The sequence below is a fragment of the Adiantum capillus-veneris genome, chromosome 27, assembly GCF_014529385.1.
Source record: "Adiantum capillus-veneris isolate H3 chromosome 27, ASM1452938v2, whole genome shotgun sequence".
Taxonomy (NCBI): Eukaryota; Viridiplantae; Streptophyta; class Polypodiopsida; order Polypodiales; family Pteridaceae; genus Adiantum; species Adiantum capillus-veneris.
In genome coordinates, this window is record NC_140957.1 from 101702286 (window position 1) to 101717524 (window position 15239).

A 15239-nucleotide genomic window follows, 5' to 3' on the forward strand; every position below is an offset into this window, starting at 1 on the left:
AGCACACTAAGATCTCCTCTTCTTGGATCTCACGTTGCCCAAAAAAAACTCCTCCAAACTAAATTAAAAAATGGTCTTTATACATGCATGTGCAACACACTATTTTTGGTCCAACTTCGATTTTGGGCTTGCTTTTTTTTTATGAACAATTACTTGCTATCTTTGGATGACTTGAGGCCCAAGTCACGTGTGAGTCTTCTCTCTCTTAGAGACCTGACGGTGCCATCGGTGCTCCCAAACTTTGCCTTCAAAATAAAATGCCCCTTAGGGTGCGTGGAAATGACCTCGATGGGAGGGCTACTACATCAACACCGAAGGTCGTCTCCCGTCCAACACTGACCAACACTGCAATGCCATCTCTGGAACCAAGCACAACCAAAACCCCAACGCTAATAGTGCTACCGCATGGGCCACAATAGCCATCTATGCAAGAGTTCCTCACTCCGCGTTGTTATCCCAAATGCCTCCATGTCCTAGGTTATATACCCCCTATTGGTAGGCTCATGGAATTTCCAATGGGATTAAAATCACCACATGACACGTCCTTAATGAACCAATCCCTCAAACTCAAAAAAAACTCCACAAGGCCAAGTTGGAAAACCACCTCCTCTCCTGCCACTTTCAGGAAATTGAAACTTGATGCATAGAGGTCCAATTCTCATGCTGCAAAGTCATTCCAAAATATCCCATGACCTACTTTTAACTCATCATCTCCACTGCACTTTGACTTTGCCTGGCCCTCCAATTGAGGCCATCAAAACTACAAAACTCATCTGGAACTACATCACCGCCAACTGCACCAACTTCAATTGCTTGTATATCGGCTTCAACCAGGACTCTGATTGTTGATCCAACAAGACCGACATGCTCCACTATTCAAGAACTTCATCCATACACTTCAAAACCTCCCTTGCCAAACTTGCACTTTATACCTGCTTTAGTGCCCATGCCTGCACCTGTCGACATACATTTCCATGGTTGTGCCCTCTAGTATGGTCGAAACAGTTTACTTGCACCACCATTGCCCATTAAATATTCATGTTCAACCAAACAACATATTTATGCGCATAGAAACTATGACACTAGCAAACATTCTAAGAAAACCAGAAAAACCTCACTACCATATGTACAATGTCTTGTTCTTGCTTCTGCTGCCAATCCTCAAGTGGGTTGCCGCACCCTCTGCATAGCTTTGCTCTTTTATATCCATCTACATCAATGTCCAATAGTACTTTACCCATGTACATTGGTGCAACCAAAGTGTGTCGACGCTAGGAGAGGGCACAACATGTGATTTGTTTGCTAGCATGTGCATGGCTAAGTGCTAATGTAGGTATGGAAGGCTTGGGTAGGCAGGTGGTAGTGGAGATGGGATGATGGGATGGCAGGTGAAGGAGGATCACATGGCTAGTTTCTATCTTGGATTTGTAGAGCTTGAAGTACCAAGTAAGTAGGTCTAGACGGCTTATCAAACGGAGCTACGGGGTGGAAGATATGTCATTTCAAAGCTCGAGTGCATTGCCAATCTCAAACGGACAAAAAGAATGGAGACCGATGTTAAATTTGATGTAAATGCATTGGAATGAAGTGTGATCTATATGGAGTGTCTTGGTCTTTTTGGATCATCATTTGGAGTCCTTTTTGCTGAGATATTGCTAGTTGAAGTTTCATCGGGGGCTAGTTCCATGCCGGTTTGGTCACCTTGGTCGATGTGCCATCTAAGATTTTTGGAGCCTTGCTTGTATAAAAATCTTAGATGTGCCATCTAATATTTCTGGAGCCTTGCTTGTATGAAAATTATGGAGTATACGAAGGCCAAAAGAGGTGATGACACATCAAATAGAGTATGGATTAGTGACATATAGAGGTTTGAAGTTAACGGTGATAGTCATCCATGAGGGATTTGATGTTTTCTTGTCATTTGTGGTCACGACGTTCAAGGCCATGATCAAGCCAAAGTGCCGAGCGGTTGGGTAAAGTCAAAGCCTAGAATAAAAAGTTTTACCTGGACTTGATGGCTTGAGCATGAGATTTATGGATAGGAAGCAATGAAACCCTGAAGTTGGGAAAAGAAAAGACAATTTTGTGATGGCCTTTGGAGAATTTTGGGAAGTCTTTGAGGGTCAATCAATGGGAAGCTACCCCATGGCACGCTATTATCCCACATGCGAGGCAAGAAGGACATAGTGCAAGGCATTTAAGATACAATGGTACCACTATTTTGGTGCACCAAAGGGGAGAAGCTCCCTTGGGAGCATGAGCTAAGGCATGTAGCCAGTGGGCGCTCCTCATACAAATTGGGGGTCGCTCATGGCGGTTTTTTGGTTGCCGACAGTGGTCCGTGGTAGTGGACGGTCTTTAACAGTGGGCAATTGCTCAATGATGACATAGCAAGTTTGCTAGAGGGATTTTTCGTATCCAATGGGCAATACTTTTGAAAGTAAAGTGGTAGGAGTATTGATGGCGCCATCGGTGCCCCACTTAAGGGATTGTGCACTTGTGGATACTTAGGCACCAAGCAAAGCTAGAAATACAAGGGCCTTCAAATGCACTCCAAAAATAGCATGGAATTAAAAAAATAGAAGGGTCCATGCCCACGCCATATAGGGCCCAACTTTTTTTGAGCTCGGTTTAAGCCAAGAAAGAGGCTTAACAAGGAGCCTCGGTAGGCTCTTTTGGAGGGGAACACAAAGGAGTTCTTGAGAGAGCTTATGGTGGAGCTTTTGGGCATCTATGGGACTTCTCTTGAAATAACAAGGCTACCAATACGGAGGATTTTTCCTGACGCTCTCAGCAATGAGAGCCACATGGAGACAAAGCCAAGGATTGCCAAAGGTTTTTTGCGCCCATCGTGGACGTGCCAATGGAGCCAGTAGCAGCAGGTTTCATGGTGTTTGTAGAAGATGTTTTCATCATAATTGGAGCAAATCATACCAAATTCTTTGTTTTTTCTTCCCCCTTCTTGTCTTTTCTCTACTCCAAGTGTCTGGTGCCGATGTGTGAGATGTGTGTGCCTCTCCAGTCCTCTGTGTGTGTGAGAGAGAAAGAGAGAGAGGTGTGTGTTTGTGAAGATTGTAAAAAGTCAAGATTGCTATGGTGTGCTGCCAGTTAGTGATGCAAAGCACGCATGCACTAATGTGTGTGCAAACGGTTGCATGTGGTTTGTATCAAGTTTTGAAGATGAACTCTAGTGGATTAGGGTGCACTAAGTATCCTCGTCTATAGAGAGGCATCTTGTGTGTGTTCTAGGTGTGTTCCCCCCTTTCCCCCTATCCAACGTAGCCACCCATGCACACAAAAGGCCATAGCACCTTTGTACCTCTTTGAGCATCATCCTACCTCATCAACACATTTGGCTCTGTCATCACATCATCTAATCCAAAAAACATGTCTGAACCTCCTTCCCAACCATGTAAAGTGGATATCCCCTCAAGAGAACCTTGTATCTAGCAGATAACACACTTCAGAGTTGCACTTACAAGTAGCAACCAAGAATCGCATACCTCTTTAAAATGTTTGGACAAAACCTACGAACCTCCATCCTGCACCATAGGATATGCCTCCTCCACTGGAATCTCTTCCATCATTTGCTCCACGCTTTCTTTCACCTCCTCTTTGCACTCAATTATAGCATCATCCAACCCTTCTTCATCCACCAGCCCTTCAAGGTCAACACCTCTTTCTTGTCAACTTCATGTGCGTGCTCTACCACTTCTTCCTCAACCAAAGATGGCAGGGAGTCACCCTCTACTACACTGCCTTGGTCTCCTTCCAAAAGCCAACCTTGTTTTCTCTTCCATGGAAAGGCTCTATTCCTGTTGCACCACCGTAGCACACTTCACAACAACTTTCACAAGCATGGCCATCAACATGGCACCACATAGCATCTATACCTGCATGACCTCTTCTATAGACGTGGATGTATTGTGCTTTCTAAATTAATGTACAAAGACACGGCTTCTAAAAAAGGTGGCCAATCACCTCTGATCAATTAGATTAAAGCCCAACAAAACGACATTGGTGGCCCAATACCATTTGTACAATTCCTTCCTTTTTCTTATGGATAAAATCATTTCCTTACTTACAAGGATGATATATATGAAGTTAGTAGTTACAAGAGCATTCTCAAATACCCTAGTTTCTCGCCTTTCATATTTCCTTAAAAAAGTAGAATCCGATGATTAGTAATCATACCAATAGAGCTTGGTTTTTCAGCACCATCCCTCCAAGGAACATGTCATTATTGAAGAAACCTAATTTCTCCATGTCCTTTGAACCTACTTGCAGTTTTTCCATGCTAGGCCACTAATAGTTGGGCAGTCCTTGAATAGATGAGGGAGGTTCTCACAATCCGTCTTGCAGCTAGAACATCTATGTGGTTTGATCCCTCTAGTATGAACCTTCACTCCTATCAACAGAGCCGCCCATAATACCTTTCATACAAAGCACTTCATCACCACCATTGACAATTGCAATGTATATATGTTATTCGCAATAGTCACCCATATTGTAACCGGCCACTGTTTTCCCCAGTGCCTATTGAGGGGAGAAAACCAATCAATTGAGACTATAAGAGAGAGGTATACATCCTTGGTTTTTGGTTTTCAAAGCTGTCTACTCTTGGGACATCACCAAACGTTTCACTTGAACTTGGACTCACACACCGACATACAAAAAATTTCCAGCCCTTCCAGAACTCTAATTGCCAGCAGTCTCTCTGTCCCACTTAGACTCAACTACAAAGCCAATTTATATAGAACTTTCCATCTCCTATTGTTGTCGTCCCAAAACTGGGCTAGATGTCTAAGTCCTTTATTGTTCATGTTTTTGGTTGTATTACTCCAGAGGTATCTTTCCAATTTGAAAGAGCCAAGGGGACCATTGGATAATAGATTTTTACAAGTACCTAGTTAGGTCTCCCCTTTCTAGTGACTCTGATTCTCTTTTGCAACTTTGTACCAACTTGCATGTTGTTCCTCCTAGTTTTAGGCACCCCAAGACCCTTTCATTGGCCACCATGAGAGACGCGAGGCGATTCTCCACAGTTTTCCCTTCAGTTGCATGCTCGTCATAGCTCACTCGTGGCCGCTGCGAGCCCCTCCTTCCCTGCCTGCAGCGCTGCCCGTTTTCTGAACGCCATGGCCTCCCATTATTTTGTTCGCAAATAGGATGGCCATTGAATCTCATGTGGGCAGCCACTTTGGGCACCACACTTAGCATACATGTCCACTAAAGCCGTCCCAAGAATGATATCTTCTTGTAATAGTCTACTTCTCCCAATCTCTGCATGTATCTCGTCACCTTTCTCAACTGCTCCAATGCTCCCGCAGGCTTTTAGGATGCAAATGTAAGTAACTATATTAGGGAAAATACCCTCTTTTTGCATCCATCCAAAATAGCTCAATGCTTCATTACCAAGCCCACTCTGAGCATATGCACCAATAAGTGCATTCCATGTGACAACATTCCTTGCTGGGAGCTCATCAAGCAGTTTTTTGGCTTTTGTGAGTGCACCACATTTTGCATACATGGTAAGTAATGCATTTCCAAGAGAAATTTCCTCTTCAAGCAACCTGCTATCAAGAATGTCAGCATGTATTTTGGTGCACATCTGTAGGTCCTTTTGTTTGCTACAAGACTTGATAATTTTGAAAAGAGCTCGAAGGTCTTCAGTTGTCCCTCCGTACTTCAATCTGCTTTTACCCGATCCTCCTTCCACGCAAAGTGGGCTTTGCTATTTCTTAGCCTTGATGGCTCCTATTGCTCCCGCATATCAAAACTTGAATAAAGCTCAAGAATTCCCAGATGGCACTCCAGCCGAGCCGACTAGACTGGCACAGAACCGGCCCTCGGTGAATCTTTAACGCCCAGTATCATGGTAATCGAAACTCCGACGCTGATTTGAAAATACCAACACGCTCCACAAAGTGAGCACTTCAGGCCCGTGCATTCATTCCATTTTTGTCACCTCAGCTGCATTTTCCCAATCCGGTACGGATCTGCAACCGAATTAAGCTTCAAAGTGCCATAACTTCTTCACCATGGCTCCAATCGACGAGCCATAAAGACAACCTGGTAGAGCACTTCAGTTTTAGATCATAATCTCTCATCTGTGGTCACTGCAAGCGTACTCATTTTTGGCATCATTGAGGCATCTGTTGGCCCTTTTAATCCGCATCTGGCATACATTAATCATTAAGCTTGGCCTGTTAACAAGCCCTCATCACTGACCATTAATCAAGTAGGCTTTGAATAAGCTTGATCTACATCTTCTTGGCATATTTCTTAGCATGGGAGCGGAGATGCACGACATCCACCCCCTGTGAACCTGCACAGCCTTCGGTCTGTGCCAACAGCACTTCAATCTGCATTTGCTTTAGGTACCTTAAGCTCCTTACCCATCATCAGACTCGCGTAACTGGTAAACATATGAAAAAAATTGAAATAAGGCTTATACCCTATCATCAATGTTCTCGCTTAATCATTAGATAGGTGCCCATCAAAAATCTTTGAACTGTATCCGCCGTATCTTCAAAGCATTCAATCATGGATAACTTGTTTAGTGAACCCTGCTAGACTTAGGTGCTCCAGGTAATGATGCACACGGCTTGACCATTAAGCTCTCTTGAAGGAACCCTGTCAAGCTCAAGTATGCCTTTTACTCTGTTTGCACACGGAATGGCTGTCAAGTCCTTTACCTCAAGTTCTGGTAGCAGAACCAACTCAAAAGATGTAAAGATACTTCATCAATTGTCCAAAGAAGTCAGCTGGAAGCCAGCCATGTAATCTTATTGAATGCATAACCAAAACTCTCCTGACTTAGCATAAACCTAGAAAACAAAATCTTGTACCTTGCAACCTGCTACATCAGATAGCTGGTACTCTTCAAATCCACAACTAGCACTTTAGTATCCCCCGGGATAAAATGGGAAACCAATGATTTGCCCTATTGTGAGCATTCATTTAAAAAATTTGTACCATCCTCTAGGATCATAGGAAAAATACAAGAATTTCCAATCATTATAGCATAAACATACGTTAACCCACAAATCTTCATACAAACCTCCTGGATCATATGGCATATAAGTCAATTGCCCAGGACCATGCATATATATGTCACCTCTTGGGTCAAAAGCTAGCTCAAAATCCACTACATCATAGGGTAACATCAGATTCCATATAGCATCAGGTAGCACCAGATACTGCCATATCCCCTGTGCAACTGGCTCATCCAATTGTCGATCATCAATCACAGGTAAAACATTGGCAGTGCACCTTCACTCTCACTAGTATTGAAATTCCGATCATGCATATCTAAATACATCAAGTCTCTGATAAAATCATCTTCATTAGGCTCAAAAGATGCATCTGAAAACAATTCTCTATCTTGTAGAGGCTCAAAATCAAGTAGTGCATCATCTAACAACTGCATAAGTTCATCGTCTACTGAATCTGAATAAACTTTCTCATGCATGATTCTGAATTGATTGGTATCCTTAGCATCTATATTTGAGAACCCTTCCAAAGCTTCATCCAATAAGAACATAAGATCTAGGTCCACTGCTTCAGAAGGTTCCTCCATCTTGCACATCTCAGGTTGCTGTAAACTAAGATTTGCACATGTGACATGCATACTAAATTCATCTACTATAAACTGCTCTTTAAGTCTTTCACCCTCAGCTAAATATCTTTGCACTTCTGTAGCACAAAGTTTAGCATGCACATTGAAAATTTCATCTATTGCCCTGTCTGTATCATCGGCACAATGAAACCAATCATATTCATCAACAAGAGATTGCACTTCACTATGCACCCCCTCTAAATCAGCATCATCAAGTTCATGATCAGTTTTCCATAGTGTGAGACCTGTTTCACAAATTCTTGAAAGGGAAGAAGCTTTCTCCCCCTCTAAATCACCATCATCAAATTCAGGATCAATCTGCCAGATCGGTAGCTGTAAGTCACAGAAGCGTGTCAAAGGAGTCTGTACCCCCTCTGAATCATCATAATCACGTTCAAGATCAATTTTCCAATTTGGTAGCCGTGCTTCACAAAAACTTTTCAATGAAGGAGTCTGCACCCCCTCTGAATCAACATTTTGCAGATCTTCAAGCACATACTCTTGCTTAGTCAAGTCCTCAAAATCTCGTACATCCAAATTCGGTAAATCTGGTATACCAAAATCCATGGTCTTGCTGCTCTCAACAATAGCCCTGCTTTGACCTATGATATTTGTATCATTAATCAACTCTTTGGAAAAACCTGTACCATCATCATCAATCACCTCTATGGTAGAGTCTGTACCAGAAAAATTCTGCTCTAATTCTGAGTCAGTAGCAAAAGTATCAGCTGTAACCAAATCTTCCTGCTTGTCTACTTGAATTTGGATGCACTCATTTACCTGCAAAATTCTTCTTCAGCTTTAGCCACTTCACTGTTTTGATCCCTTGATTTCTTTTCTTCAGGTACGGCATGCATAGGTTCTTTGCAAAATTCATTATGTGTATCCCGAACTGTATGTGTAGATTCTTTGAAAAATTCACCCTGCGTATCCTGAAGCTGTAAAGCCTCACCCTCAAAGACTTCTACTTCATGCACAACATCTTCAAAACCCAACTTTGCATACACAACTTCAACTATATCTTCATCATTAGCCTGTAAGAAGGTAGCATCCTGCACAATCAACTCATCAATCACAGCTTCAAACGTTGATCGTACTTGTCCTTGAATATCTGCGTAGTCTGGTAGTCTTGAACTTTGTTCTTGATAGCTTTCATATTGCTTATAACGTACTTGCACAATAGCTTCTTTGAAATACTCCCAGTCGTCGTCGCAAGCTCTGGTAACCTCTTGAATCTGCTCTTTCACATCTGAACTCACTAACTTCTCAAACGATTTGATCATCAACTCTTCTGGTATCCTACTGCATCTAAAGCTGCATCCAAAGCTTCATCCATTTGATTTTTCTTCTTTACGGTCTCTATTTCAAGCAGAGATCCTTGAACCAATTGAAGCATCTTAGAAAAATCTGGAACTGTAGATTTATCATTAAAACCGTTTGCACTTAATTCTGCAATCATCTTCATCATCTGCTCTAAATTCTCCATCTTTACCTCCCACCCCGGCTCGTTTCGCGTCGGGTTCACCAAAGATGTCGGGGGATATGTGTTCGCTACGTGAGCCGGGCAGGCGCCGGGCCTCTGGCTGTGGGAGGTGTGAAAGAGAGAGAACAAGAACAACATGTGAAAAAGGCTCTGTCAATCACCGTAACCTTCAATTAATCAAGTTAAGCTCTGAACATTTTGCTGGCAATAGCCAAGTCGGACTATTAACAGCACCGACACTTAGGTTCATTCAAATCAAGGAGTTTACGCTCCCATTACAATTACCCAAACCGTTAACGGCTCCGTGATTTAACAAAAAGGATTAATTAAGTTTACGATGCTGTCGATGATCAAAATTTTCCTCCATGTTGTATTTCCATCCTTCGAATGTTGTTGAACTTTATATATTTGCATTGCTTTCTATTACTGAGCTCGAGAGATCTTTCCTTTCTTTTACCTAGCTCGTCCGGTGAATCTCCTTCTTCTCCTTTGCCAAGCTTTCCCTTGTTCTGACTCTTTGCTTCTCGAGAGACAGAGAAAGAGTGTTTGACCGCTCCTCCCTTCACGCCTCTCCTTCAAACTCCTCGCCTTTCCTTCGAATCCCTTTGCCAAGAGAGAACTTTGCCTCCTTTACCTTGTCGAGCATGAGAGAGAGAGAGAGAGAGAGAGAGAGAGATTGCTTTTTCCTTGCCTCTCGATGCTTTGTAATAGCCGACGATGAGCTGAGAGTGAGATCGAGAGCCAAGATGGCGAGCCTCAGCTTCCTCCAACTTCTTTCCATGCCCTACTCTCGTATTCGTGCCTTCGGTCTCCTTCGTCAAGGCGAGGTTACTTCCTTCTCCTCCTCGACTTGCTCTCAAGCATGAGAGAGAGAGAGAGAGCCGTTATTGTTCTCCAAACAAGAGAGAGAGATAGAGAACCCTCTCCTCCTTACCCTCGTTCTCCTCTTGCCTTTCCTCACTGCCCGCGTTGGCTTTTTCCCCTCGTTTGCCCCCTCCAGCTTATCTTTTTTTTCTCATTCACTCGTTGAAGCCTCCCATTTGCCCCACCAAGCAGTCACGGCGCCGGACTCCTTGGTATTCCCCTTCTCTTCTCCACCTCGCCTTGCCCTTGTTCGTTACCCTTCTCAGAACTAGCTCGAGAGAGAGACTTCGTACTTGCTTAAGCTGAGAGAGAGAGAGAGTCGTTCCTTCATTAGCAAAGGACCAGAGAGAGCTTGCCCCTTGAGCCCTCGTTGCCTTCCTGCCTTGCTTCTTAACACCTTGCCTTCCTTTTTCGACCCCTCCTCACGTTCATGCTTTTCTCTTCTCACTCACTCGTTGAAGCCACGCTAAAATAGCCCCTCCTCAGTTTTTTGCCCCACCACGCAGTCACGGCGCCGTGACTAACGTGGCGCGGGAAAGCCTGCTTGATGATGTGGCAGGTGAGATCTCGACCTCCGCCAAAACTGTCGCAACCAGGGTAGAAATGCTGCGCGAGGCGATTCTCCACAGTTTTCCCTTCAGTTGCATGCTCGTTCGAGCTCACTCGTGGCCTCTGCGATCCCCTCCTTCCCTGCCTGCGCCGCTGCCCGTTTTCTGAACGCCATGGCCTCCCATTATTTTGTTCACAAATAGGATGGCCATTGAACCTCATGTGGGCGGCCACTTTGGGCACCACACTTAGCATACATGTCCACTAAAGCCGTCCCAAGAACAATATCTTCTTGTAATAGTCTACTTCTCCCAATCTCTGCTTGTATCTCGTCACCTTTCTCAACTGCTCCAATGCTCCCGCAGGCTTTTAGGATGCAAATGTAAGTAACTATATTAGGGAAAATACCCTCTTTTTGCATCCATCCAAAATAGCTCAATGCTTCATTACCAAGCCCACTCTGAGAATATGCACCAATAAGTGCATTCCATGTGACAACATTCCTTGCTGGGAGCTCATCAAGCAGTTTTTTGGCTTTTGTGAGTGCACCACATTTTGCATACATGGTAAGTAATGCATTTCCAAGAGAAATTTCCTCTTCAAGCAACCCCCTATCAAGAATGTCAGCATGTATTTTGGTGCACATCTGTAGGTCCTTTTGTTTGCTACAAGACTTGATAATTTCAAAAAGAGCTCGAAGGTCTTCAGTTGTCCCTCCGTACTTCAATCTGCTTTTACTCGATCCTCCTTCCACGCAAGGTGGGCTTCACTCGTTTCTTAGCCTTGATGCCTCCTAAAGCACTTGATGCTCCCGCATATCGAAACCTGAATAAAGCTCAAAAATTCCCAGATGGCACTCCAGCCGAGCCGACTAGACTGGCACGGAACCTGCCCCCGGTGAATCTTTAACGGCTAGTATCTTGGTAACTGGAACTCCGATCGCTGATCTGAAAAGACCAACACGCTCCACAAAGTGAGCACTTCATGCCCGTGCATTCATTCCATTTTTGTCACCTCAGCTGCAGCTGCCCAATCCGGTACGGATCTGCAATCGACTTAAGCTTCAAAGTGCCATAACTTCTTCACCATGGCTCCAATCGACGAGCCATAAAGACAACCCGGTAGAGCACTTCAAGCACTACAGTTCTAGATCATAATCTCTCATCTGTGGTCACTGCAAACGTACTCCTTTTTGGCATCATTGAGGCATCTGTTGGCCCTTTTAAGCCGCATCTGGCATGCATTAATCATTAAGCTTGTCCTGTTAACAAGCCCTCATCACGGACCATTAATCAAGTAGGCTTTCAATAAGCTTGATCTGCATCTTCTTGGCATATTTCTTAGCATGGGAGCGAAGCTGCACGACACCGGATCCACACAAATGGATCAAGAGTCCTTTTCTGAGAATGGGATCAATCATGATTTTTCAATATTGCATTTTGACCCAGAGGCCAAGACAAATGTATGCATGATTTATAGAGCCTTTCTAACTATCTGTGGGCAAGCCTTGAGGAAGATAAGGGAGTCATCCGCAAAGAGCTTTGTTAGGAGTTGTTCATTGTTAGGCAAGGACATGCCTTTTATCTCCCCTCTCGGTGCACTCTTTTCAAGCATTGCAACCTGACACTGTCAATGACAAGTCTCCACTACTGAGTAATCAGAGCTTGCCAAAAACATGTTTCGTAACCAAAAAAAATAAGGGCACACTTTTTTTTTCAAACCCACAATGCATGGGTGATTGTATTGGATAAAACCAAAAAAAAAAAAAAGATAATCCATGCTCAACATGAGCCACATATGCGTACCATCTGCAATAAACATAAACATCACCTTATGGTTTCCACTGACCTTGCAAGGTCTACCACTCCCAACAAGGATCACCCTAAAGATGACTCACAACATAGATACAAACATCATGTAATCCAAACCAACGACTGTTAACTGAGTCAACATCAGTTAACAGAAGCTGCTAAAGACCGAAGACGAAAGACGTATAAACGCACATCAAGGATGAATACAAAGAAGCGGTAAACTTTGGAGTTACACACTTTTCACATTTTTCCAAAATGGCCATGTATTGTAATTTCCCAAATTATTTAGCCATTGTGATAATTGTAACGTGTTACGGGCTCAATAAGAGTTCCAAGGTGTAAAGCATAGGCCAGCTAGTGTACCTAGGTTGCAGATACAATAAGTGTGCGGTCTTAAAGGTCTTGGGCACCGGACATTACACATTTTAGACCTTGGCTAAGGTATAAAAGCCAACTTTGTAAAGATTTTATTAAGTTTTGGATAATAGAAATGCAATGTGAGCTAACGGCGCTCACTCCTCTCCTTCTCGCGCTTCCTACTCCCTCCCCGATTGTCACATTGCAGTCGCATTTGTTGCATTGCAACCGCAGGTGAGAGCTCTACGCATTGACGTAAGCAGTTCACAGTAATTCGTAGCTTTTGGTGTCGCCGATCCACGGCCTAATTTCATCATCACTAGAAATTTACACTTTTAAATCAAAAACTAAGCATAAGCGGGGTATCGGGGCATCATTTCTAAGCATTTAGATGTATTCTGGGTCGAAAACAAATAGGTCAAAAATTCATTGCTGTTAATAATCACAGTTTTGGAACTTGACATAAAGTGGGGTTTGAGACCATAAGCATGTGTGCTTAGGTCTTATAAACATTTCCTAGAAGTTTCGTTACATTTGGATGTCATTTGATGCTGTAACAGATGTGATTTGTTTGCCGATGAGCGATTGGCTTTTGGTGATTTCAGTCACTTGAGTGTAGTTTGAGTTAGATGCGAGTTATTAGTTCTTTTTCGAGAGATTGACAACCTCTTGTAGCCTCTATGTACTAGTCGAGTCAGCTTCATCCCATGGATTGACAATTTAATCGTGGTTCTCGCTAATACTGCAATAAGATAGGATAGTGAGGTTAGACATGCGTCCCACATTTGACGCCGCTACCGTGGACAAATAGATTTAAACTAGGGAAAACATGAGCGTCTTGGGTAGTTGTCCATTAACTTCCTCTAGGTTCACCTAGAATAAAGCTTTCTTTTTAGAAACCGCATAGCTTAAGATTGTCATCTTTTGCTGTGTAAAGGTAGCTTTGAAGTAATTGTACTTGTTGAGTGCCTTTAGGATTGTAGAATTAGGTTAGGATTTGGAGAATGATTGAAAAGCGAGACATATCTTAAGATCAAGGCTCTGAAAATCGTAAAAGACAACAAAACGAGTATTTGTGGACACTTTTCACAACCCAACTGCAGTAGAACCTAGGAGTAGGGTAAGTAGAATCCGAGGTGGGATCTCAGAACATTGCTCACTCCAAACGAATCATCTGTGAGTTGTTATTGGAAGTTGCAGAATTTCAGGTCTCCGGCTAGAAATAGCACGAAAAGACTCCAAACCACTCAATCCGACTAGAGTTATATGAACCAATGGGTAAGCTCAAGGACACTTTGAAGTAAAATTTTCAAGAGTTAGCCAAAACTCAGATTATTTACTTTTTCTTGACATGTTAGGCCAAATTAAGTTTTGACTTGATTTATAGGCTCAAAATAGATCATGAAAAGACTGTTTAGTAAAAAAGGTTCAAAAAAGTGTCAGTTTTGGGCCTAAAATTAATAATCATGATTATTAACTTTCAGCTCAGATTTGACCAAGGTTCATACCAGTGACTCATTACATGTGTACAAAAAAAGTTTTAAAGGCACAAAAGATTTGGATCACCAAACTGGCAAAAAACTAGATAAAAACTAAAGTTTGTATTGATTTTTTGAAACTTGAGTGTAAATTGGAGAAAAATTTGTCCAAACTTGTTGAAATTTGATATATAGACTTATATTGATGTGATAACATGATCACTTGACCGAAAAGATGCAAAAAGTTGCTAGATGTAAATAATCGCGATTATTTACATCTATCCCATTTTTCAATTTTTTGACCAAGTCAGCATACCACTAGTTTTACCATGTTGTAATAAGCCCACAAACCAAATTTGGTAAGATTTGGATCACTGGATTGAAAATTGTAACTAAATTTGCAAAGTCAGTCTGCGGACAGAAAATTGATGACCATTTGACCAAAACTTGTCCAAACTTGATGAAACTTGGCTAGAGACCTTAACTTGGAGTGCTTAACAGATCTGTGTCAAGATTGGAACAAAAACTTGCAAAAGTTTAGTAGAAGTAAATAATCTTGATTATTTACATTTGCTTCAAAAATTGACAATCTTGCATATTTGGGCATACCACAAGGTCAAGCATAACAAGTAGACCTCACAAATCAATTTTGGTGAAATTTGGATCACAAAAGTGAGACTTAAGATAGATTTTTGAAATCGAAGTGTGCGGACACAAAACAGTCCAAATTAAGTTTTAACTTGACTTAGAGACTCAAAATAGATCAAAAAAAGATTGTCTAGTGAAAAAGTTGAAAAAATTGTTCATTTTAGGTCAAAAGTTAATAATCACGATTATTAACTTTTGGCTCAAAACTGATCAAGGTTGATACCAGAGAATATGCACGATTGTAAACATCTTTTGTGAAGGCTCATAGAGTTTGGATCACAAAACATACTAAAAACTTGGTAAAAACTGAAATCTGTGCTGATTGTCAAGAAATTGAGTCTGACTTGATGAATCTTGTTCAAATTAAGTTTTAACTTGATTCATAGACTCAAAATAGATCATAAAAAGACTGTCTAGTGAAAAAGTTA

At 42.2% G+C, this 15239-nt stretch overlaps 1 protein-coding gene across 1 annotated transcript; it reads right to left on the reverse strand.

The window, feature by feature from the left end:
* Positions 1–5149: 5149 nt before the first annotated feature.
* LOC147422466 (putative pentatricopeptide repeat-containing protein At1g69350, mitochondrial) lies at positions 5150–11163 on the reverse strand. The gene is made up of 4 exons (XM_086503065.1): positions 10735–11163; positions 8719–8856; positions 8402–8544; positions 5150–5573 (listed from the first exon to the last, which is right to left on the reverse strand). Exons 1-4 carry the CDS (start codon positions 11161–11163, stop codon positions 5150–5152), a joined length of 1134 nt encoding a protein of 377 aa, XP_086359191.1.
* Positions 11164–15239: the final 4076 nt, after the last annotated feature.